This window comes from Chroicocephalus ridibundus, chromosome 1 (assembly GCF_963924245.1).
Source record: "Chroicocephalus ridibundus chromosome 1, bChrRid1.1, whole genome shotgun sequence".
Taxonomy (NCBI): Eukaryota; Metazoa; Chordata; class Aves; order Charadriiformes; family Laridae; genus Chroicocephalus; species Chroicocephalus ridibundus.
Window position 1 is genome coordinate 132,324,393 of NC_086284.1, and position 26,159 is coordinate 132,350,551.

Below are 26,159 nucleotides of genomic sequence, written 5' to 3' on the forward strand. Positions count from 1 at the left end.
CATACTATGTTTAGGAGATATGTAGATCAAAGAGTGTGAAGGGGGGTATGTGCAATGCTGAGTAGGTTTCTCTCTGAACAAATTACGTCCAAACAAAAAAAGTCCATTACGGGGAATAGAGGAGAAAAAGACATACCCTGTCCAAGAGCTTGAGTTCACATCAGTACAGAAATGCCCCACAGTTAGTCTCTGGCATTGGTAGTACTGCTGATAGGTAAGATTTACTTGCCTCATCACCTAAGCACAAACACTCCCTATCTTCACTTCATTCACTTAGATTTTTTTCATCATCAGTTGTTACAGTTAGGAATGAAGGTCTGAATTGAAGAAGAGAAAGTCTACACAGGCTGGGATTCGACCTCTGGCCGCTTCTGATCTTAAATGATTTGGCTTTGCAACAGTGAGACCACAGAGAGATTATGAGTTGAAGATACTGATGGAACAGCTAACCCACCAAATTCACTGACCGACACAGCGTTAGGCCTCATTTAGTAAGATTTAAGATAAAACTGAACACTTAATAGCAACAACTTTGAGAGCTTTGCTGACAGGACTAAGCCCGAGTCATTTTTGATCAGGTCATACACCAAGGGCTGACTGACTCACCTTAGATTAAATTTTCCTACAGACAGGTTATGCCATAGTTGGATTTCTCAGAATTTTATCAGTAATTCCCTGGAGTACCTGTTAGTTGCCGTTTTTAAGGCTGTCTTACCAAGGAAACAGACTTGATGAAATGGCTTTCCATAACCCTGGCTTAGAGACCACTGAAGAACAGTAAATCAAGGAGTTTGAAAATAAGCTCTTAAAAGTCAAGATACCCAGAATATAATTAATCTCTCCAGCAAAATGTTACTTTCTTCTTAACTGCATATGTTATGCCAACATATTCTAGTTGTGTACAAGAAATACGTGCAACAAGAAGTATAGAGGAACTTTTCCAGGGCATGATAAATCCAGCATAATGATGAACTGTGCACGCCAGTGAAACAAAGCTGAAACCACAGAAATTGCATCTTCTAATAACCATGGCTGCATTATCAAACACTTAAACGTGAAAACTGTAAGGGTGCCAGTAGATATATTATACTGCTCAAGCTTGAAGACAGACACATTTCCAGCTTGAACCGTGAATATTTCTCATGAGCACACATGTTCCAAGCTGTATGCCATAATAGCTGAATGACTCTGAAGTCCAGTTTGGTAACAGGAACAGCATAAATTAGGAAGCCAGATTTTCCTTCAATTCTTTTGAAGAAGCACTGAAGTACCACTTCTTCAATTCCAGTGCAATTCTTTTCAGTCAGACATAAGAGGACACTTAAAGTGAGAGAGGAAAGTGACAAAAGCCCACAACATATTGGACTTGCAAATTTAAAATCAGAGAAACAACATAAATTACTACTGTTATTTGGAGGTGGCTGGTATGAAGTTACCTAACAAACACCAACTTTGGGCTTCTTGTTTTTTAAATGAAAACATTTAAACATTCTCAGAGCTGTTACATCTAAAGGACATCAGGTGATAGTAACCAGGTGACAAAGCACCTGATGATTAATCTTGATCTGACGGGTGACTCAGAGGTGGAAAAGTTGTTCATGTCGGAGTGAATATCAAGATTTAATAAAGCCAAGTTTGGTCAGAGCAGATTTCTATATGACACAGGATAAACTAGAATCCTTTGCTAGAGGAATGAAGGCAGGGGACGGTACCTGCTAGGATACTGAACGAATCCGAGAGCCACCATATGTAGCTGGAACGATAAGCATATACAAACCCTTTCAATATTTTTCAAGGAACTTTGCCATTCTTGTTCTAAAAATACAGAGTGGTTTGAGGCATCTCTGCAAGATCTGCATGTAGTGTGCTCTGGCAAATGTATTACAGGGACAGTGTAACTGTTCAAATTCTAAGTGTTAAAAACCTAGGAAGATTTAGGTACACGCAAGTGAAATGAAATCAAAGCAGCTAAAGGAATGGATGCACCCAACAAGGTTATTGAGTATGCCATGTCGAGACTCTTTAGGTCTTCTGTATGGTTAAAATTCACAGTAGTCTCATACGCAAATGAATTCTGAAACAAAAACAAGCACAACAACCTTACCTCTGCCCCGTAGTAACACCTAGTAGAAAGCATACTAAGAATACTAAGTAAAATATTGATTATGAAAGTTTCATAAGGGATAACAGGTTTTCCCTCTTTCCCTCCAACACTACCTCCTCAATAGAAAGGGCAGAATCAAAGTCATTTGCATGCTATTAGCTTTCTTGATAAGTAACTGAAATATGCCTTAATTTCTTAAATTTAACCGTAGAAATCCTAGTTCTGAAATAACTCAAACATTCCTGCAATTTGTAGTTTACACAAACTCACTATTATATACACCAACTTTTTGTGTACTACTGTATGTTTTAGCTTGAAATTCTCAGAATAACAACTCCGTGGTAGAGGGCAACAGATAGTTTTCAGTTGTTGCAAGGTGACAGATAGCATGGATAACATCGAGAAGCTGAAAGTCATCTTTGATCTTCTACTTATCCTATTTCTCCTCACAAGCAACATGAGACACATCTATCCTGACACTTATCCTGGATAAAATGTTCCATTGTAGAAACATAGCATACCATTCAGGATTTGGATGATACATGAATGTGAGCATGGTTTTCATGAAAAAGCCAATTGTCCAGCTAAGGGAAACAAACATTCAGTAAAATGATGCAACATTAGTATTATTGTCATCAGACTGTTTTAATAAATAATTCTTCCACCCATTTTAAAAACAAGCTACATAAAAATTTAGATTGGTAACACAGAAAGCTTCATGAGGGAGGTTGCCTGCAAACACATGCTCGCTGAATATATTCCTACTTCACCCAGCTGACTGCTTAGGGTATCTTCCTAAATACAATCAATTGCTCCTTTATATCAATTTTGTCATAGAATTGGGAGGGCAGATGGGGGGGAGGGGAGAAGCAATCCCAAATGCATTAATTTAACAAGCCCACCGAAGCTGTGTAAGTACCAAGGCAGAGGGTTGACATACATCCTCTAACTAATGTTCAGACACCCACGTGGGTTTTATTTTCCCTGCTTGAGAAGACAGGAGTTTGTAGCCTGTAGGTACAGTTAAAATGGGCAGGTAACTCTCTAGGGAAAAAGAACAAGGCTGAATAACCTCCACGGACACCTCAGCACTTGAACGACCACCAGGACACCCACCGGCCGCGGCAGGAGCAGCCGCTGCGCCCCCACACCTCACTCCCTGCCTCAGGCCTCCCCCTCTCCCCTGCCCCTAAACCCCGGCTGAGGAGAAGCCCCTACGGCTGAGGAGAAGCCCCTACGGCTGAGGAGAAGCCCCTACGGCCGAGAGGCGCCAGAGACAACCATGTGGAAAGCGGAAGGGACAACGCCGAGAGAACGGCGGCTTGAGGGACGGCAGCAACTCAAGGCACCCGGTCCGGCCCGGCTCGGCCCGGCCCGGCCCCGCCGCCGCGCTCGACCCACCGCGCATGCGCGGAGCCCGTCCGCTGCGCGGGGCGGAGGGGAGGGCGGGTTGACGGTTGGGCCGGCCCAACCGGAGAGACCGTGAGGAGAACCCGCGTCCCCGCGGGACGGGGGCAGTGTCCTAGGCCGGTTACCTGGCCGAGGGTCCCGCGATGCAGGGCCCGGATCAGGCCACTCGGTGTCGCCATGGCAAAGGCAGGAAGGGGTGCGGGGCGGGATGGGGGGGAGGGAAACAGGGCAGCAGCCCGGCAGGGTCGGCGCATGCGCTGAGCAGGCGGGTGGTGGCTGTGGGGGGTGTGTGCCCGCCGTCCCCAATGCGCATGCGCGCGGCAGGAGGGGCCGCTGGAGGGCGCGGTCACGTGGGGGCTGAGCGGCGCAGGGGGCGGTTGGGGCGCGCGGGTGTGGCGCTGGGACGGCCGTTGGCGAAGCCGGGTGCCAACGGCAGCACGTCCCCTCTGTACTTTGCCTGGGTGCTGCCTCATGGGCAGGCTGCCCACGAAGGTCTGAATTGAAGAAGAGAAAGTCTACACAGGCTGGGATTCGACCTCTGGCCGCTTCTGATCTTAAATGATTTGGCTTTGCAACAGTGAGACCACAGAGAGATTATGAGTTGAAGATACTGATGGAACAGCTAACCCACCAAATTCACTGACCGACACAGCGTTAGGCCTCATTTAGTAAGATTTAAGATAAAACTGAACACTTAATAGCAACAACTTTGAGAGCTTTGCTGACAGGACTAAGCCCGAGTCATTTTTGATCAGGTCATACACCAAGGGCTGACTGACTCACCTTAGATTAAATTTTCCTACAGACAGGTTATGCCATAGTTGGATTTCTCAGAATTTTATCAGTAATTCCCTGGAGTACCTGTTAGTTGCCGTTTTTAAGGCTGTCTTACCAAGGAAACAGACTTGATGAAATGGCTTTCCATAACCCTGGCTTAGAGACCACTGAAGAACAGTAAATCAAGGAGTTTGAAAATAAGCTCTTAAAAGTCAAGATACCCAGAATATAATTAATCTCTCCAGCAAAATGTTACTTTCTTCTTAACTGCATATGTTATGCCAACATATTCTAGTTGCGTACAAGAAATACGTGCAACAAGAAGTATAGAGGAACTTTTCCAGGGCATGATAAATCCAGCATAATGATGAACTGTGCACGCCAGTGAAACAAAGCTGAAACCACAGAAATTGCATCTTCTAATAACCATGGCTGCATTATCAAACACTTAAACGTGAAAACTGTAAGGGTGCCAGTAGATATATTATACTGCTCAAGCTTGAAGACAGACACATTTCCAGCTTGAAACGTGAATATTTCTCATGAGCACACTGTAAATACACGATCTGTTCCAAGCTGCCTGCCCTAATAGTTGAACGACTCTGAAGTCTGGCAACAGGAGCAGCATAAATTAAGATCTCTTTCACAGAATCACAGAATCTTCATTGTTGGAAAGGACCCTTAAGATCATCGAGTCCAACCAAACAACCTACAATCTCTGTCACTAGAGCATGCCCTGAAGTGCCACATCTAGACGTTTCTTAAATACTTTTCATGGATCCTGCCTCATGGGCAGGTTGCCCTTGAAACTGGTCTTCTCAGCAGTGTGTCCGCCCTGCCCCTGTATAACCTCCTGTATAACCCTGCTCACCTCAGGCCACCTGACTTGTGCCCGCACCAGCTTTTTCGCTGGGAAGTCCACAGCCTGGGCCCCTGCTTGAAGATACCTGCCTCTGCCCACCTTCTCTTCACACATCAAAATAAAGTGAATCCCCATGGAAAACCCTGGAAAGTTCTCTCTGCTCTGCTTTGTCCTGAATGCCAAGGTGAAAGCAGCTCTCTGTCTTTCACCCCTGGCGTTGTGCATCCCCAAATCCGTTCTTCGTGCCCATGCTGCTTCTGGTTCCCTATATAACAGAGCCAAAAAAATAAGTAACACTGAATTTATAAATGAGGTTTAACATGCTCTTAAAGATGTTGCACCTCAACCCTTCTTGCTGGCTCTTTTGAGAAGGGTGCCAGGTTTCTACCCAGTTCAATTCCCAAGATGGGGAACCACAAAATGCTTGTCACCTTGATCAGGTGATGTTAGCCGTGTCTTCTCTGCAGAGCTGGAAACATCTGGGGCAGTGACTGTGGGAATCTGTTATGCACGATTTGGGGAAACAAACCAGCAATTGGGAAAGAAAGTGCAGTTGTAGGTGTGTTACCAGTGGCACTATGTAGTGTACGGATGATTATTTCCAGTGTCAACTCAGTACTCATCAAGGTTAGTCCAAACCCCATCACTGAGGATATTACCACAGAATGTTTCTAACTCTAAAATCCTGAAGTAATTTTCTTAGCTAAAACCACTGTAATTTTACGTAACTGTTTTCACTTTGATGCATTGGTTGATAACAATTTTTAAATTTTAAAACTGTGTATGTACAGTGCTTAATACATTGGAGCCTAATCTTCATTTAGTTCCCCAGACTCTACTATAAGACAAATTGTAAAAGATCTACTTTGCACTCTTAGTAGGAACTTTAGCTTGAACCCAGAAATTGTGCATATAATTTTTTCATCTCTTGCATCATCACTATAGATATTGTTTATAATTTGAACTGAAAACTTCTGTGTGCAATGTTCATCTTTGTCTGACATTTTTATTCAGCATTATGTTTCAGCAAAAATGTGTCGTCCATTTTTGAGAACATAAGTAGGCAAAAATCACATGAAGCTTCTTGAATTGTAGGAGACATCAGGGAAGAAGCTGGAAAAAAGCCAGGTGATATTTTTTGAGATTTTCCAGTCCTGAGGAAAAGGAGCCTGCGGCTGCTCCATTAATGTGGGACTGAAGACGTGCTTTGAGTGGAGCGTCAGGTGACAACCCTGGTGGTGGGAGGGATGCACAGACGGCTTCGCCTCTGTCTGACTAACTAGAACTGTTCTCCGCTGGAGACTGATTGGAGCAGGCAGAGTTGTCTTTAACTAACGTGGTGAAGAGGGGGATGCTGAAGAGGCAAATGGAATATAAACTTACCTTCAAATAGTTGTAAAGAAAATTGAGATAGTGTGATAAGGAAATGTTAAGACAATTTTTCAGTTGTAAATAATTTTAAACCAAGCTCTTTTCCAGCATGTAATTACCAAGGAGAAAGCTTTCAGCATCTACTAAATATAAATATTATAATGTTATTATAAATCAGTAAGTCAGACATTGGTTTGAGGCAAAATGATGAAGAAAAAAAAGCTATGTGGGATTCAGTGATAAAAGACTAAAGAATGGAGGTATGGTTAATACTACTTAAAAAGTACTAGGGTTAATTTTCAAGGTTATTAGAATTTGAGTTAATAAATGGAACTGTGAAAGGTGATAACTTTTTAGATTTTTGTAATACCTTTGACTTAGTACCACAGAGCATTTTAGTTAAACATACCGGAGAAGCACACATTAAATGACTATGGGCTGATTAGCTGACAGCTCTCCAAAAGTACTTGTTAGATTTGAATTGGGAGACTTTTAGTAGAGCACGGGTGACCCGTGCTTTGCCCTACTCAGTACTGTTGCCTGTAATCTGGAAATAGGTACCGAATAATTGATGTTGAAATGTACCCTTGACACAAATATTGACAGACTTGTAAATAACACTAAAAACAAGGTTATCACTCAAACCATTCTGATAATAGGAGTCTATTAAAACAAAGCATGTTTTAAAATCAAATTGAAACTGAAGTAAGAACTTGAATTAAAATTGTTTGGTTTTTTTCTTTAATCAGAACTGAGCCTGAGTTATTACTTTGAAGTCTTTGTTGAACCCAAACTCAAGCTGAACAAAATGAAAAAATTAATACAATATTTACAATAGCTCTTTTAACACAAGAAGAGCCCACTAATATGACAAAAATTTAGCAAGGGCAGAAGAATAAGCATGGCATGCTATTGGTGCAGGCAGAGAAGGAGAGTGGTGTGAATGTGCAAGGCAGGTGAGAAGAAGCAGAGGTTGGTTTGAGAATCCCAGAGAAGATGAGACAGCTTGCATCCTGAGAGATGGCCAAGTTAGGGGAGGAGAAAGATTCACTGCTCATATTTATTGTGCTCTGAAATCTCCTGCTGCTGCCAAAACTCTTCTGACCTTTTTCATATATGACTCCTAGATACTTTTTCCCTACCTGTATTACCCCAATGCACATTGTGAATCCATTCAAGACTGTTTAGATGTGCAGAATTTGCTACTGAGCCCAAATTAGGAAAATACCAGTAACGGGTGAACGTCAACCAGAACTCAGTCAAAATATCACTAGTGTAATTCTCTGTTCTATTCTCTGTGCAATTCTAATGCCAAAGTGACTGTTGACTTAGAAACAAGAGTTCTAAAACGCATGTTTCTGCTGAGCGTCTGTATCCTGGGACACAGTGATTCCGCAAAACATCTAGAGTTTGTGTTGGACAAGCAGCTATCTTTGAAAGTGCAGTCCTGTTGCTGAAATGGTCAGTTAAGTGATTTTTTAGTACTGGGATACCAGCCAGTAAATACTAAGTCCACTTTGGGTTTCTGTGCTTAAAAAAAGATCGTGAAAAATCCAGGAAAAAACTACAGACAATAGCCGTAAAATGATTTAAGAGAAGACTTGGGCATATGCTCAAATTAGCGATTAGTGAAAATGCAGGATAATGCTAGGAGCAGAACAGAAAGTCTGTGATTCTTTTTTCCAGGTAGAAAGAGCTCTGTAGCTGGGCTACAGCCCACAAAACTTTTCTTTTCATGAAGCCTTGAAGAGGCAGGGCTTTACACAGGACTCAGCCTTGATTGGTCTACAGTGTGAATGTGGTCCTGGAAGTTAGCTAGGGATGCATAGAGAGTTTTTATGCACAGCCTCCTCATCTTATTTAACATAGAAATTAGAAGTTGTTTCCTTCTTGGCAGCAGATTGTAAAAAGGAAGAATCGTTAAAGAAGCTGAATAAATTTTGAAAACCTGGCTTTATTCCTTGCCACTGTCAAAAAATATTTTGTGTTCCTCATCTGAAAAATTAGCAGAAATTCTGTGCACTCCTGGCTAAAAGCTTATTTTTTGCTACTGTGCTTCTAATATACCATATGCTAAAAACATGAAACAAGCTAAAATATTGGAACCTATGTCTGTTAATTTAACATTTAAGTTTTATGTTTTATGCTTAATCTATTTGTGCTGTTTGAGTAAGAGTAACAGCTATTCAAGTCAGTGTTGTCAAAATAATGTCACTAATACTCTTGAATCATTCACATTTTCTGATAAAAGTAACAAAGAATAATGTAGAAGGAAATTAGTAATTTTCTACTCAGTTGAGGGATTATGACAGAAAATCCTATGGTAAGAAAAGTTTAGGACACCATTTTGAATAAAAAATATAAAAAAAATGAACAATAATCAATGATGCAAGACCCTTGCGTAAAAAAATTGTATGCTATCATATAGCTAGAGACAGTATCATAATATTTATACAGAAAAAGAGAGGGAAATGAATTAAAATCAAATCACAGTTGATGCTCTCATTTCTCAATTTTGGAGTGTTTGAAGTTTTTTAATGTAGCTTGGGGGAGGGGTAATTATAATTACAATTGTTTTTATTGTTTGCTACAGGATTGCTCAGGTACTGTCTAAAACAGGATCCCTTTGTGCCATGCATTGCTCAAGCACATACCAGGGGAACAGCCCCTGCTCCAGATAGCTCATAATCTACACAGACAAAGTGGACACAGATCAAAGAGTGTATGTATGACACACAGTGTGATAAATGAATTTGCATAAGTCGCCATGTAAATGTGGTGACTCATGTTATTTTTTAAGTGAAGGATGTCATTAGCAAGGAAGGAAAGGGGATTTAGGCAAAGCAGACAAGGCAGAGAAGGGAGACCAGGTATGGTGGGATCTGAACAGAGTACAAGGAGAAGTTGGAACAGGCAACCCAAAAGCACAGGAAAGAGTCCAGTCATACCCTTCCCATTGTCATACATAAAGAGCTTCACTTGAGACGTGAAGGTTGGCAAAGTTTAAAAGCACATCTTTGAAATTCTTAAGACCCTAGAGGTTAGCAGCAAGTCTGGCTGAAGAGGGTGAATCAATTACTCTTACCTGTTTCATTTTACATTTTACACATGCTATGGAAGAATCTTTGGCTATTTTTATACATCTGTCTGTTCAGTGAAGCTTTGGCAGGGTAGCCATTTGAAAGCGCTGAAGATCTGGCAGAGAGCATAAAGAAGCGTTGTATTATCTTTTGTATGCTGAAACTGTTGATAGTACCATAGCATTGCAGAGAGCTATGTGTCCTGTGATGTTCGTGGAAAAACGCTGTACTGGTAGCCACTGAGAAATAAAACCACCTAGAACCTTCTGAAATCTGTAAACCTTTTCTCCCTATAATATGTTGGGAAAAAGAATTCTTTCCTACATGTTCTTTTGTATTATCATCAGTTATGGTGACTGTGTTCTTTACATTCATTTTGAATCTGTGTTTCCTGTCATGAGCAGATTAAAAACAGAAGAGAGTGGAGTGAAAGTTTTCTATTGCAAACATCTGTGTCTGAAAAAGGATTGTATTTCCATGTCCTGGAACATCAAGGGGAAAAGCTTGCCCTCCCCAGACACACACCTTTGGTTTGCAGCAATAAGGAGTTTATAGGCAAGGTTGCTTTACTACAGTAAATAGAAAACCCAATTCTGCTATTATTTCCGGTGGTTAATCCAGCCTGGGTGTCTGAGGTGCCCTTCGATCATTGTTCCCAGCAGAGAACTATCTCATTCTATATCTCTAAAATGCTTAACATATTTTTAGGTGTAACATAAGCAATGCTTTTAACAATGCCTGTCTTTTGTATCTGAAATGCAGTTTTATATGCAAATATTGCTGCCCAGATAAGTGTTCTTAGGGACTGTCCGTGGAAATGGTGAATGGGCATACTTACCCCCTATAAGTTAAATGAAATCCACAGACAGGAAAAAATGGCTGTGTCAACGGACTTCACAAAGAAAAAAAAATTAGTGCCGACGTATCATCCATATCTGTCTGGTTTTAAAGAACACAAGACTGGAAAAAGAGAGAAAAGATGTAAGAAGCACTGGGGGCCAGATATGCAGTACTTTCGCATACTTTCTGGTATTCTTACAGGAATTTAGCCCTGGAAAGAAGGACATTTATTGGTTTAGATGCTGCCCTCAGACCTTCCTATCTCCCGCATAAATACTCTCCTTTTAAAATTTCAATATGCTAATATGCATCAATGCAAATACCACCCAAAATATATTTCACTAGATTCGTGTACTCCCTCACGCCATTGTATCCAAAGATCTGTTAAGTTGTATGCAAAGCTGGGACAAATCTGGGAAACAGTCTGAGAAAATCATCGTCTTGACTGGTTCTTCAGTCATAATCATCTTGGGCACCAAGGAGTCTTTTGTTGGTATGCAGCAGCGATTCTTCCTTTCTGAAGTGGAAGCATGTCTTCAAGTAATAGTCCATGGACTAGAGTTTTACTTTGGGCAACATTATTACTGAGGATGGTCTTCTCTCTCCTAATCATTTTCCCCATCTGTCAAACCTCCTTCAGATGTACCCAGCTGATGGTGATATTTCCATACCTGTGAAGATATTAAGGACTCTTAAGACTGCAAATATTATTACTGGAATTTGTAGAAAAATGAAGAACTCAAAAGTTTTATACAAGCTTGGCAAATTTAAGAAATTGTCTGTTAGGAAAAATCTTGTAAGCAAACAGATTTGCGAAATTTAGGAATAGGTAGGAATTCACACATTTCGAACCTCTGCTTTGTAACTGTGATTGCTCAGTTTAGTAAGAGAACCTCACAGCTGCCTTTTTACAATGGCAATTAGCATGACATCTCTCTCACTTTCTCTAGAGGATATATTACAGTGTGAACATTTTCTTGTGACTTAATGTCTGTCCAGGGTTCTCAGAAGAGACTCTGCAAAGAATAATGAGGTGAATCCCTCAATCTGCTTCTTGAAATAAGGATCTTTAAGATGTGAGAGTAGGGTACAGAGAGATCTGCTTGCCTAATTCTCATTTAAATCAGGGGTCATTAGGCACCAGACACTTTTGAAAAGTCATTGATGTAAAACCTATGATTTATTTTTATAAATTGTTCCAGTTTCTAAAAGATATGCCCTATTTCCAATCTAAATTAGTTTAATTTCACTTTCCAATTTTAGATTAACATCATCGCCTTTTAAGCTAAAACACGTTTTATTTTCAGAAATCTTCTCCCTTTATAATCAAAGAATTTTTTTTCTTAAAGAAATGGCATGGACTGATTTTTTTCAAAACTGTCATAAAATAGACTTTACACATTTTAAATTACAATTGTGTCTACTTAATCTTTTCAGTTTTTCAAGCTCTTCTGTTCAGGGTAAGCACCAAAATGTGCCACAATACTATTGCTATTCTCAATATAATTTGTCTGCTTCTACTCAACCATCTGCTAAAAAAGAAAAAAAAAAAGGAAGTGTTGCTAAGAAAGTTTGCAGATGATGCACAGATTGATAGAACAATGAATAGCATTTATATATTGGAGAATAGGGTTAGCTGCTGCACTGCACTGAGAGCTCACATTCTTTCTGTCTGATCTCTGTCTACCAATTTCAGTGTCAGTGGTTTCCACAGTCCCCCAACTGGTAAGAGTGACACAGGTTTTTGGTTCCCAGGTGTGTGACCTTCCCCCGTTATGTGTGTTCAGACACATTGTTTGAATGAGTTCCCCTTCCTACCAAACAACCCAGCTGTGTATAACTGGCTCTTTTTCAGTACTGTTTATCATTCCACCAAGCAGTGTGTCATCTGCAAACTTTACTAGCAGTGTTTTCGTATTTTCTTCTATGGGGTTAATAAAAATACTACTTGCTAAATTGAGATCAGGGGCTTAACACCTGTAACTGGAAGTGATTTAACATCCATTTTTTAACGTACAGTTCAATATACATTTTGCTGATTGTTTTATGTTAATTTAAAAAATAAGACTGTCACAAAGTACCAAAATAAACACCTAACAAGAACGTAGATATGGCACAGCCAAGTGTATTTCTAGATACCAGAAAGACTGAAGTAGATAAAATGCGGAGTTGTTACAATTACCTCTAAAAAAATCAGTCACATGTGTTAATGTAATATTAAATAACACTCCCAGAAAAAGATTTTCAATGTTAATTATTTTTTTTTAATTTTACCATTTATACACACATTCATGGCAATGCTCTGACTGTTATGTTCCCATCTGGGGAATGCAGAACACCTATGGTTTATGGATACTTTGGCTGGATTTGCAGCCATTTTGTTTCACCAGAGCAATGAAAAGTTGCTGAAGTAGTCTCTCGCACCCTTTGCTTTCTGCACTCCGAATTCCTGCTTATTTGTCGCCTCCCACCATTAATTATTCTTCATACGCAGCCCCCTTGTTTCCATTCCCTTAGCCTGGCTTTATCCTGTAGAAGTGTGAAATTCCCCAGGCTCACACAATCCTGCTCCCCTCATATGCCAACTGGAACTTAATTCAGGCAGAGTGGCCAGCTGCCGAGAGCATCAGGTTGGTTGGGGGTGGCATCAAAACCTCCCTGTCCTGCCACCTGCTTTTCTTATGCCACACGCTCAGAGAGCCAGGCTGACCGCCGCTGCTGAGGGAGCCAGGGGATTCCATGGGCACCAGCTCTGGCTGAGCAGGAGGGCAGCACCACCAAGCAGCATTGGTCCATGTCTCCAGCTCTTCTGGCCTCCTGGTGATGGTGGCAGCAACTGATCAGATCTTCACAGCTTTTCCCCGAGCCTCAGCTCCTCACCTTTCCTCCATCTCATGGCAGAAGTGACCCTGTCCCTTCTCCTTTGGGCAGCAAAATGTGATTTTGCCCCCATTGCCTACAAGCCTGGAGCCAGCCATCTACACATGTCCACTTTCCTCTCCATCACTCCTCCAGGGAGAGTGCTACTGGCTTCCCCTTCAGTGCAGAAAACAAGGATGCTGCCTCCAGCCTCCCTCTTAGCTTGTCTGTAAAGAGGATCTGACACAATAGGTGCTTTCCTCCCAGATGCTTCATATGAATGGCCATACTTGCTGTTATTTTTTCTGACTAAAAGTTGTTTTGTTGATGTTGTTGTTTTCCCCCCCATGCAGAATTGTTCCCTTTTGGACTGGCCACCATCATCCATTGTTCTCCATGAAACAGAAACTGCCGTTGCCCTCGGGGGAGATGGTTGCTGCCTATACTGTGAGGCATCATAAAACACAGACCCCGTTGGGAACAATGGGGAAAAGCCTTCTCAACGTGGCCACCAGCTGAGGCCTGCCGCTGCTCTCGGCCCATCCAGAGCACTGGGGAGCGGCAGCCATGTTGAGGAGATGCGGTGGTCCACTGAGCAGCCTCTGGGCCTGGCCTGGGGGGAAAACAAGATTACATGCAACAGGAAAAATAGGAAAACAAAACCAGCTCAGTTATAAGAAGCAAGTGAAAAAAAGCCTTCGTGGAAGGTTACAATGAGTTCCACTTATGTGGGAGCTAGCAGAGCTTTTAGCCAGTTTTGTAGGGGAGGTTGAAGTCCTTTTTGCTGCTCTCTCCTATTGATGCCTAGACTCCTCCTTAAATACTAAGAAAACAAAAATCTTATTTGACAGTTTTAATAGGAAGCAATTTTTTTCACAGAATAATTAGCGTTTCATCTATGAAGATGTGATATTTTTCCATCCTCCCTTTTCACTGGGCAGCCTCCTTGGGTCACTGGAGTCTCTATTCTTTTACCAAGATAGGAGACAAAGAGCGGTCTAATACTGGGGGGTCCGTTTTTTAAAAGGCCTGATTTTTAATCTCTAAGAAAATTAATATATTAATATACATCTTGGAAATTAACAGAAAATTTGTTTTGTAGTCAAACCATACATATTGTATTGTTAAGAAGAGTACACTGTGTTTTTCATAGAGTGTAAAGAATAATCAAAAATCAATAAAGCATGCCTGAGTGTGAAAAATCTGCCCTGACTCTAGAGTCTTTAATTGCCTCTAAAACATGGATTCAGCAGTAGAAAGTATTTTAAAAGATGATGAAATCTGAGGGCATACCTCATCAATAATTCTGCACAAGCCATACTGTAGGAATATTGTGATTATTTTTGAAAACAAGCATTGTGATTAAAGGAAATAAATGGGCAAGATCTTACTTAATATGAATTCAAGCCATTCAGGTAATTAAAATCACAATTAGCATACTCACCCAATTCAAATTGTAATCTATTAAGATCCCCAGAAAGTCTCCAGATCTCCATACTTTTACATTTACAATTCTATAGGATGAGCAGTCATTCGCTGCCATTGTTCTTCATGCAGAAAGTTTCCTCTTGAGTGGAAGTCTTATCCCTGCCACAGAGTGACACTAAAACCCCTTATAATTATGCCTACAGCCATTTCAGTGGCTTTGTACTTAAATTGATAAAGTTGATCTTTAAAGATTCAGTATATGCTCTCTCCTCTTCAGAGCAGGGACTGTAATTGCTTTGGAAATAGCGATTCATGTAGAATGATGAAGCTGCATTTTCAATTGAGTCACTGAGTTACTGGTAATATGCACCTAGTAATGTGAGTTTGGGAGCTGAGAGGCAGCTTTTTGGTTTTGAATCATCCATGAGTCCCACTCAGGGTGCTAGGTGTGCTTGCTGCCTTCCACACAGGCAAAAAGAGGGAACAACAGCCTGTGTTTAGTAATAACTTAAACAATGGAGGCTACTGCCCAAAGTAAACATTGAATGCAGAGTCAGAGGATCGATTAGAGTGAATGAAACAGTGGAAAGCGGGAGGAAACAGGCAGGGAGCAAACCCAAAAATCATGGTACAAGAAATGAAGTGAATACACAATGGCCTGGAAAGCAAGCCAAGGGAAGGAGCTTTTTGAGCAGAGCCCTGACTGCAAGCAGATCTGGGATCATGAGCAAAGGAACAGATTCTTGTTCAATCTCACTGTATTTCAAGAAGCGGGACTTTGTTTGTAGTAAAACAGGATTACTTCAAAGAAATACCTGGCTCTTGTAATCAATTTCTCATTCTAATGGAAACAGCCTGCGATGTCGTGCATGCGGGCTAAGTGCTCAGGCCATGGTGGAGTTATACAATGCAACCAGAGAGAGCAAAAAATGAGGTAAAACAGGGAAGGAGAACAGAGGGAGATTTTAGAAAAAGACACGGCAAAATGGAAGAAAAAAGAAAACTTGTGGGAAATTAATCTAAGGCACAAAGAGATAAAAGAATGTAGTCAGGACATACTCTTCAGTGTGATAGTCAGCTGGGAGATGCTAGTGGCTCTGGAGAAGAATAATCCCTAAATGTTGGAATTTCTGATAAAAAAGAAGACTCTGTCCCTCCCGTCCCATTGCCATTTCAGAAAAGCAGCCCTCTCAGACAGGCAACCAGGCACCACGATGGAGGGTTAAAACACACGAAGCTGCTGCCCATTTGGAACGCACTCCGTCTCCTTTCACATCTGCAGAGCATTTAGCTGCTTGCATCTGGTTGTGTTTGCGCAAATATAATTCCATATTCACTAATAATTCCCGAGGCTAAAGGCCCCTCTCCTGTAACCTTGTTAATATTCTCACAAGGCCTGGTGTGAACGCCTCACAGCATTTGGATTAGAATTCAGTCTGGTGGGTTCCCCCCCCCTGCCCTGTCTCTTACTCTTTCTCTCTCTCGTACTTTTCTGGCCTCCAGTTTCCTGGCCACCCACATGACGAGACACTCTCCCTCCCGCTCTCTCCCCATTCTCAGTTTCAAGGAATTTCCTTTTGTCAAAGGCAAAGTGTGATTGACATATTTTCCCCCTCTTAAGTGCAGTCTTCTTAATACTTGATTTAACTATGTCCTTATGGGGCTCGTATAATCATTACCTAGGTGAGAAAGAGACCCCCTGCTCCCTCTCTACCATCCGACCCTGGGCTTCATGCGCCAGACTGCTGGCTACTTAGTGCTTTTAACATGTTTTTATTCACTTTTTTAAGACGTTTTTATTAATTTGGTGGTGATGAGGGATTCCAGATTGACAACATTGGAAACTGAAGTCATTTGTTTGTCCACAAAACAGGTACAACCAAAGCAGCAGAACTGCCGGCTCCCTTATCAACATGCCTTGGGATCCCCTTTCAAAGCACCTCACCCAGGCCAGAAAAATCAACTTCTCCTCCAGCCTTTCTGGGAATTCAATTTTCTAATCAGTCCTCAATCGTGATTCTAAGACTGATAAAAAACTGAGCCGGAACTCACCCTGACTGTAGTGTCACAGGAGTCAGGGACCTAAGCATTTTGCTCATTCAAGGAGGTCACTCCTTTCTTTAGCATGAGAAATGATGGTTTCCTGTTGTTCTCCAGCCTGTTTTCCACATGACCTGCATAGCGTGGGCCCTGGCCAGCTGTCCACCCCAGGTGGTGCCATGGTGGTGGGGGCAAGGGGTTGAAGGAGAGCAGCCATTGGGCTTGGGAGGATGGATGGACTGCTGGCAGGAGAAGGAGAGGAAGGTGAGTCCCCAAGCTGATAGCTTGGAGTCTTTAATGATCCCCTGGTTAATTTGTATTGGGCACCCTGCTGTCAGTGCTCTGGTTTTATCCATGTCATGTATATTGGGACAGGAAGGTAAAACTGTGGGAATTCAGTTGAAGAGGTTACTCAGACTGAGGCAAACATTTTCAATACAGCATAGGAAGGATTATTAACAAGTTTTTGACTAAATATTTGCAAGATCTTAGCACACCTTTTAATCAATATGAGAGCAAAACAGAGTTTTGTTTTCCATTTAACAGAAATAGGCCGGGAAACTGATTGTTATAGCCAACATATAAGGAGATGTTTATGATTAAGTATGTTTGTGATTAATGCCACATATTATAATGCCTTGTTTTCAGTTGTGTATGAACTTTGCAACATTTGAAATAGCTAGGGTGAAATTTCCCGTGTCAGGGGTTAATCTCTGTACCTTGCATGCTTTTTTTCCCCTTTCTTTGAAAAAGGGAGGAAAAATAATTCAGTTTTCAGAAAAAAAATTAGGGAGACTTTATTCTCATGTCTATGCATTAAAAAAAAAGCCTGAAAGGGATACCACTAAGAATTAACAATCACTACCTAATTTGGATGAAAGACTTGTCTTTTGATCAGCAGTTGGGGCGGAGGATCCCTCTGATGTCAGGAATGTATATTTGCCTATTTCCGTGAAAATTTTCCCACATTTACTCAAGTTATGAGCCTCAGAAAGTCCTGCTTTGCACAAAGACATTAGAAATGCATGTTCTCTGAAGGATTTCTGCCTGTCCTCAAACCCAGGGGTGGACGGCAACCTTCTCTCCCACCAGAGCAGTGGGGTGTATGGTGTGGCCGTGCTGTCTTGGGGCACAGGAGATGAACAGTGTTGCTGCCTCTGCTGTGCTTTCAGTGTTTGTCTGACAGACCGTGGGAGAGGAGAAGGAACCTTTCTGACAAGGCTGCAGAAGGTAGGGAGCTATGACGTGGGAATGAAGACGTTGGGACAAAGAGCTTCTGGGCTCAATATCCTGATGTTCTGAGAAGGGGTGGGAGGCTTACAGGTAGGACTGGAAACATGACAGGAGAGAGGCATGGACCTCAGATGCTTGTCTCCAGAAATAGAACAGGAATTCCCATACATTGGAAATTCAAAAATTAAATATAACAGAAAAAAAAACCAATCTGGAAAATTAATGATTCAGGCTTTACAGCAGAGTTTGGATGATATGCAATAAATAAGACATGAACCACAAGTATAAAAGACCTCAAATATACAGGATCTTCATAGATCCAGTGGAAAATCGTTATGTGGTTATGTAATTGAAGACGGCAAGGTAGCTCATGGATTGGGCTGAAATAAGGTCAGGCTTATTGCTCATGATCCTTAACATCTGAATCTTTGACTTCACAACACCAATAGTTTCTTACCATAGTATCATTTATACAGTACATAGATCTGGTATAGCATATAGGCCAGGACCTACACCGCTGTAAAGTGAGTTAGATTCTGTATCTCATTAATGGCTTAAATTAAATTAATTAACAACTATTTACCTTAGCTCTGGCTCCAAGCCACAAGGATTCAAAAGAACGCATCCTTTGTAAAGCCAGCTTCTGTGTATTCTGTAATGAGATGGGACCAAACGGTAACGATATAAAAAAAAATCCTTTCATTCTTGTCTTCCTTTCTTCACACAAACATGTGCAGCTGTGGCCCATATCTGCTGAAAATAGTCATCGCCACAATATGGCAATGAATATTTTCAACCATTCTTTTAAGAAAGCTTTTATCTTTTCTTGGCCTCGCAGTGTCTCCAGGCAATCTATCTCTATTGTCAGGGCATTGTTTAGTGAAGTATTGTTTCAAGAAGCATAGTCCAGGACTTGTTTTCTGGTGTGTGCCTGGGAAGGAGTTAACTTGTAGATGGCTTCAGCAGTTTATCAGACCACAGTCCTCGGCCTCACTGCTGCCATGTGCCAGGACTGCCTCCCTTGCCATGAAGAGCCAGTTCCCTGGCTTTGTGTGGATTTGACTTGCAGGCTGGCCAGAAACTGATGTCGGGTACCTGACTACAGATACTGGTAAAATACTGTATTTACACATTATGGGAAAATGCAGAATTCCATTGCTGCAGAATAAATGAGTTAATGAGGCTGTGACTGAAATGCTTCGAGAAGGTGATGTGAGAACTGTTGTTTCCAGCTCCAAGGCTGCTCTACATTGCTTGGTTTACCCATGATTCAGGTTCTCAGAGTTATTTCCATAACCGCAATTGTTAGAAGCTTTTTTAAAATATAAGCTACAATTTCTAGAGCATGATTTACTGTGAGTGAGTTCTGTGTGGGCTGCAGGGCTGTGGGAAGCAGGGGCTTTGGCCACGCAGCAGAGCAGACTGTGCCCCCTGGACCAGCTCATGCCACTCGTGATTTGCTGTTCTGCCCTTTCCTCTGAGAAGTTTCTGTTGAACGCCTTATGCCACACGCTCTTGTGCAGGTCACCTGTGAGATCAGTTCTCCACCCTTGTGTCCTGTTGGGCCACTCTTTTGTCCGATGTTTGCTGAAGCATGTCTCGCCTTCGTCCTAAGCTCAGCCTCAGGACTGTGGTGTGATGTTCGTATGGTTTCTCAGGCTTGAGGGGCTGCCTTGTGAACAACAGTGCTCTAGGTGAAAACACAGAAAGCAAATTCTGCAAATTGCAAAGTAGCCTTGGCTTTCAGAATGACCCCAAATAGCTCAGGAGACAAGTGATCTGAAACTTGATAGAGTATTTGTATACTCTGTTTTTTTCTGAAGAAAACCCCTCTGTTCTCAAACATTGGCAAAAAAAAAATCCTTTTTTTTTTAAATTCAAAACAGCAAACATCCTGCACCTTTCCTGCCAGACTGAAATATCTTTAAATCGTTTTCTCTTTTAACTGAGTGTTTGGATGGGTTGGGGGGAAAAAGGGAGAAGAAGCGGCTTGAGTAAGTTGCCGATGGAACATCTCAGTGTATCAGGTGTTTTCCAGGCATTGTGTAAAACAGCCCCTGCCTTACTGTGCTTCCAGTCTCAAAAAACAGGGTACAGAATATCTGGAACTGGAAACTGGTAATGGGATGAGGCTAGTACCAAGCAGCATCATGGTCGTGGAGAACAGAGCTGGAGGGATCTACCACTACCAGGGTCCAATTTGGAAAAAGTGTAACACAATCCAGAAAGCATTTGAATCACTCCATTGTCATCAAGTACCTGTGCAGCCCAGGGACAAAGTATACCTCACCCCCTTTAATGGCCAGACCAAGTAGGAGATGGCATTCTGCTACTGCTGCTAGCAAATTGAGAAACAAAGACATTTCTGTCCCTTCATTCCCACCCCAAGCAAATAGCAAGCATGAGGGATGCTGGGCCTTTTGTTATTAAATCAGTAGTTTGACAACTATACTGTGAATGTTGACTGATAGCAAGGACAAGTGGCTCTATTAAGATGTGTTAGAAGATAGCGAGAGAATCCCAAACCAATATGCTTTCCCCTAGGAAAAGGGAAAACTGGGATATGGCAACTGGTTTTTCTGTTCAGACACAAGTGATCAGGAGCTCCCTTCCACATCCAATTTTGAGCTGCCTGCAGATGTGAAAGGTGCTGCTGCAGGCTGAGGTGTGAGACAGAGAGCCTCCTTTAGGCTTTCCAGAGGCAGTTCTGTTCCCGTGGATGCTGGATACTTTGGACAGTGAATGGCATTGTGCTGGGGGCTGCAGTTTGCACTGAGAGGATTTATACACAATGTCAAATCCCTCCTGTCCTGACCCCTCCTGACTCCTGGACATCTGTGAGGGAACACCCCTGAGAGGGTATCTGTAAAGCACCGTTTATTTTGCAGTGAAGGGGTAATCTCATAATAACCAGGGAGTTCCTCCAAGTTCCTGGGAGTACCGAGTGAACATTGCCCAGTGTTGCTGGCTGAAACGCCGCAAACACAAATACAATGGAGGCTCTGAAGAAGGCAGAGCAGCTCAGCACCCACAGCCCATGTTTATTTTCTCCAGAGATGAAGAGGGGACTGCAGGTCAGCAGGAATTGTGCATTTTGACTGGTATTTATTGACTCAGAAGTCCTTGCTGACAGACAGAGAGACAGACAGACAGACAGGCAGGGAAGGGTTCCATTACAGTGACGTCGTTTCTTTCCCTCTTCGCCCCTGAGGCTTTCACTGCTGACACACTTTACACATTGCTGTGGCTTCTCCAGCTGGTGCTGGGGCGAATGGCAGCTGCCTTTCACCTCGCTGACGCTGGAAGCCTGGGTGCCCCTCGGGAACACGACTGTCAGGCTTTCAGCGACACACTGCAGCACATCTATCAGGGGTGTAGCAACAACACAGAGCTGCGTGTTCAGCCTCCCCTCTGAGACCTGGGGTAAGGCTGGAGGTCTGGGTCAGATGCTGAAGCTGAACTCTGGGTGGCTACTGGGGGTCAGCGTACAGGGTCTGTGTGAAAAAGTATCCCTGCGCTGTGCTCAGCCCCTTTCATTCCCTGATGCAGTGGCTGCTAATTAGGTCTTTGATTGACCTAGTCTGATAGTGTGCTTTATGAGAGCTTCTAGTCCCTTGCGTAAATGAAGGGGAGGTAGATCTACTGTTAGCTATTCGCAGGGATGCTACAGCACTCTGAGCAGACTCTGTTTGAGCCAGGGGTCATGGCTTCAATACTTTTGATTGCTAGTATGGTTCCTCCAGAGGATCGCTTTGGATTTAAAACCATGCTGTAGATTTATATCTGTTGTAACCAGTACAGTCACCTCTGCTTTTAGCCACACAGGGCAGCCTTTTTTAATAGCCCTCACTAGCAATGCAAGATACTGGATCCTTCATCCTTTGTCAGCAAAATGTCCATGTTTAAATAATATGAATTGTTTCTCTTGTCCCCACAATCTCCATTGTTTTTTTAAGACGGATCTCACTTTGAGTCCAGTAAACCAAAGGTGGCAGTTCCTAAAGGATGCAACAGGCTGGGGTGCAGGGTATCTGGCATATTTGCAGCAAAGCAGTGTCAGATAGGTCAGATTGTAGATTCTTCACTCACTTTAAAAGCATCGTATTTGCAGCATGGATAAGTGAATCACACTAATCTCTGGCTTAATGAAATTTATATTAGGGATGCTAAGAAGTTGCAATATGAGGGTGCCCTTTCAGATTCAGTCTTTGTGAATATGTCGTCTCTGCAAATACAAATGCATATAAATGAGAACCCAAGCATCAGATAATTTAGTCTGCTCCTTGATTGCCAATGCAAGATTATGTGCAGCAGCGCATGTTTTGTTTTAACAATCTTAAATGATGAGGTATCTTCCACATTTGGATTCTGGCTGTTTTTCTAGTAATTCAATTCATGCAGTGAGGCATGGTTGCAACACTTTCTGTTCTGTGACAGAATGCTTCTTACATCACCTAACATATATGGAATTCCTTTCAGGCTCTACCTCATTAAAAACTGATGCTTAGATCTCTTGCCTCTCTAATGTACAGGGGCAGATCTAGGCATATTTTCACTTTGAAAAGATTTCCTCTCCTTTTCATTAAGGACAGCTGTACAGCTGCCTAAAGACTGTGGAGATTTCCCTCTACACTGCTGGATGTTTACAGTCTTGGTCATCTGTTTGTGGAGAGCCGCATGCTTTTGTTCCCTCAGTAAAGCTCCTTTAAGCCAAAACCTGTTTTCTCTAACGTGGCCTTCTCAGTAAACAGGAGTAAAGAGGGTAAGGGATCCGATATGTGTACAGTGGATGGCAGTGATGGGATGGTACTGCAAGGAAAATGCTTTCCTGGCTATGTCTGTTAGCTGCTGAGAATGTCTCATGACAAAGGGCTGCAAGAGTGGAGCTTTCCTCACAACGGTGCATATAGAGAACCTTCAGGGTGCTTATGGGTAGACACCAACTTACAGTTCTAAGTGTAAGAAGGCCAAACCAGCCCCTAAGCATTTTATCATCTAGCCTTGCTGAGCTTGAGGTATAACAGGGCAAAATATGTTACAAGTGTGCAAATACTGGGCACAATTATCATCACTCCAATGAGCTTCCATGCCTGAAGAGGGAGTAACTGGACCATTGAGTCCTACCTGAGGGCTGACAGGTACCACTGGGATGCCCCAAATAATTCCTGTTTGAATAAGAATACATACATAGAAACAAAGGAAACCTTTAAAAGCAAACGTGACGATTACCAGTCTGTTACATGGCTGGCCCACTGTAACTTTCTTTTTTCTATCTTTAATCCACTGATTTTCTCATCTTTCCCCATGAGGTGCGGTGTCCTTGTGTCAGTGGCTTTCAACTTGTGATCCACAGATTTCTGGGAATCCAGGTACGATTCCTAAAGGGTCTGTGAAAGAAAAGCAATTTATATGTGCTGTGCTGTAGTCTACGTATGTGAAATTTCTAAAGAAGGTAGCATGTCTACATGCCCATTGGGGTGGGCAGGAAAGTAAGATGAAAGGTTTTCCTCATGGGAAGAAGCAGGGGATTTAAATTCTAAATTTGTGGTGGTTTTGTAATCTTTAGGTTCCTTTAGTTCTTCTCTGTTTCAAGAGAGGCATGCTGGCTGGTACTTTGTGGCTTGATTGAACCTTTCAGGAGTGTCCTGTATGTGCAGAAAGAAAGGATGCACAGTACAAAAGGTGTTTGCATTAAATTGGAATAGGTTCCCCAGTTCCTGTGTGAGGACATCTTGGACGTGACAGCCATGCACAGGGAAGATGCTGACATCAAAGAGTGTAAATTACCTCAACAAGAGCAGGCACAGATGCAAACATGTCCTGGTTCTGGAGGTGAAAATTTTTTGATCCTGTGCAAATTACTGTAAATCAGTGATGTTTGATGTCTAATTCAGATCCTATTTAATCCCTTTGAAGGACACGCCATTGTGTTTTCTTCCTTCTACCCTGTCTCTTGGTCAGAGCACTACCATGGCCCGTTCAGCCACCATGTTAACCTTTGATCCTAGTTTTGCTCGGCACCTCTAAGCCCCTTTTCTTCAGAGCCTGTGATTGCATCTGTTTGTGGCAGCTGTATTCTAGAAACAGCTTCTTTTGCTGTTTATGCAGTCAGTCCAAAATAAATGACAGCCAGGCACAGTGGATGTAACAAAAGCTTACATGCACCTTTGTCTGTAGCTGTGTCTTAACTTTTCCTTGCAAATCTCAGTAAACTCTACTTAGCTTAGTTATCCCTGTTGCTGCAGAAGGAGAAACAGACTTTGTTGTTTTGCCTTTTACCAGTGAATCCTCACCAATGAAGGATGCTGACCACAGAGACAACCTATCCATGTGGTGCAGTTTTATGGTCTTACTGTCATTGATCCATGGGTTAGGCCTAGGAAAAATGAATTTGGTAGTGAGATTAGGGGCAAATTAAAGTATTTTTTTTTAAAATAGAAGACTTCTGGGTTCTGTAATAGATCTCCTTTTGGTTATGTTTCCCTCCCAAAACATCTTGTGATTTTTTGCAGTCAATCAGAATAGTATCAGGTATTATGACATGTATGCAATGCAATGCACTTAATTGATTCTCCACATAAATATGTACTAACAATTTTTACTGTTAGATTTACAAGTTTAGATACCTTAACTGTTGCTGGGTATCCACAGATACTGGGCACTGTGTATGTACAGAATAAAACTAAGGGATAGTTACACTCTGGAAGCTAATTAAAAATATCCCTGATGGGATCAAGCTTGTCTTTCAATGATGCCAGAGCTCACTAGTTACATTAACACACATTAGTTAAGAACATTAGTTGAGTTTAGATGAACAAATTGAAATGGAACCAGACAATAGCTGGTTTCTTTCTGGCTTGCATATACTTGTTATATAGTTGTTATTTAGGTCCTACTCTGGACAAACAAAGCTCAGTGCAGTAACATGTTTCTTTTTTGCTCGCTTTGCGCTTCAGCTGGTGGATTCTGGAGGACCATTAGCTTCCCGACTGTAATATGTTTCAAGAATGGCCAAACTATGGCTTGCAAGATGAATATTTCTTGACACATGGTTAGTCCTGTATGCAGTCCGTTTCTTGCCATCCTCTTCTGAAGGCCCTCACGGCATGCTTACGGAGAGCAGGTTATAGGCTTTGTGGGTTGTTCTCACGGTTAGCGGCACCAGGTAATCCCTGCAGTCTTCATTCCCAAAGATACATGTAAGTCACATGATGCCACATGACAGAACACATCAGGTGACGGAAATCCAGCTATTGATCACATAACAGGTACGTATCTGGGAACTTAACAGCAGGGTTCAAGATGAAGAGACAACCCAAAAATGTCCCTGTGGGAGGCTCTAGGGTCCACTTCAGCAGAAAGGTGAGGAGTCAGTGCTTTCCCAAGGCATAATGCACTCCAGTCATACCTTGTGTCTTCTCCAGGCCATTGTCCATGCCCTTGTGCCAGATTCTTCAAGCAGGCAGGATGGCGCAGGTGAGTAGTGCTGTGGAAACTCCTATGCATCCTGGGGATTACCAGCATAGTAGTTCTGCTACTCTTCTAGTCCTGGTTTAGAGGCCACAGTGAAACACAGCCTTTGTGTTTGTACATAGATGCCCCACACTTTAAGCTGTGGTGGTTCAGCAGAATCAGAAATAAATCAATAGGAGTCAAAAGACACTTTTCTGAGTAAAGGAAAAAAAATCAGTCCTCAAGAGATGAATCTGAGTTGAAAGATCACATACAAAGAATGAAGAGGTATCAGAGAAGCCTGTTCTTTTTGTTGAACATACATTAGTGCATTTTGACATTTGGGAGGATAGGGAAAAAACTAGTTAATTAAATTTTATTGTCTGAAATAAGAAAGGATGCACTCTCCTAACCCTGAGCAGAAATGCATTTTTTGTCACTGGCTCTTGGGTATACATATTTAAATTGGAAACCCCAAAGCTTTTGGGTTCAGGTTTTGCAACATAGTTCAGTTGGATTATGAATCTGGAATTATGAAATCTAAAGTCACAAATGGTTATTGTTGATGCTTTTCTTTAAAGATTTGACTGCTTCCCCTTTTGCCTAGTTTTGCTTCTGTGTGTATCCTGTGTGTCCCTACTTTATTTCCATGTCTCTCACCTGCACCTAACATGCCTGTTATTAACACATAGCGTTAATACTG

The 26,159-nt window shown here is 42.1% G+C and overlaps 1 protein-coding gene across 5 annotated transcripts in view; it reads right to left on the minus strand.

Moving 5' to 3' along the window:
• Positions 1-3,768, minus strand: part of WARS2 (tryptophanyl tRNA synthetase 2, mitochondrial) — a 53,426-nt gene extending 49,658 nt beyond the window's left edge. For 4 of the 5 annotated variants that reach the window (XR_010073372.1, XR_010073369.1, XR_010073371.1 and 1 more), the window contains exon 1: positions 3,640-3,768. Coding sequence is in view for 1 of the 5 variants with exons in the window: in XM_063352818.1 (XP_063208888.1) it covers positions 3,640-3,768 (129 nt within the window). In the remaining 4 variants the exon portion in view is untranslated. The remainder of the gene's footprint in view (positions 1-3,639) is intronic. The other variant, XM_063352839.1, reaches the window with a different exon arrangement.
• Positions 3,769-26,159: the final 22,391 nt, after the last annotated feature.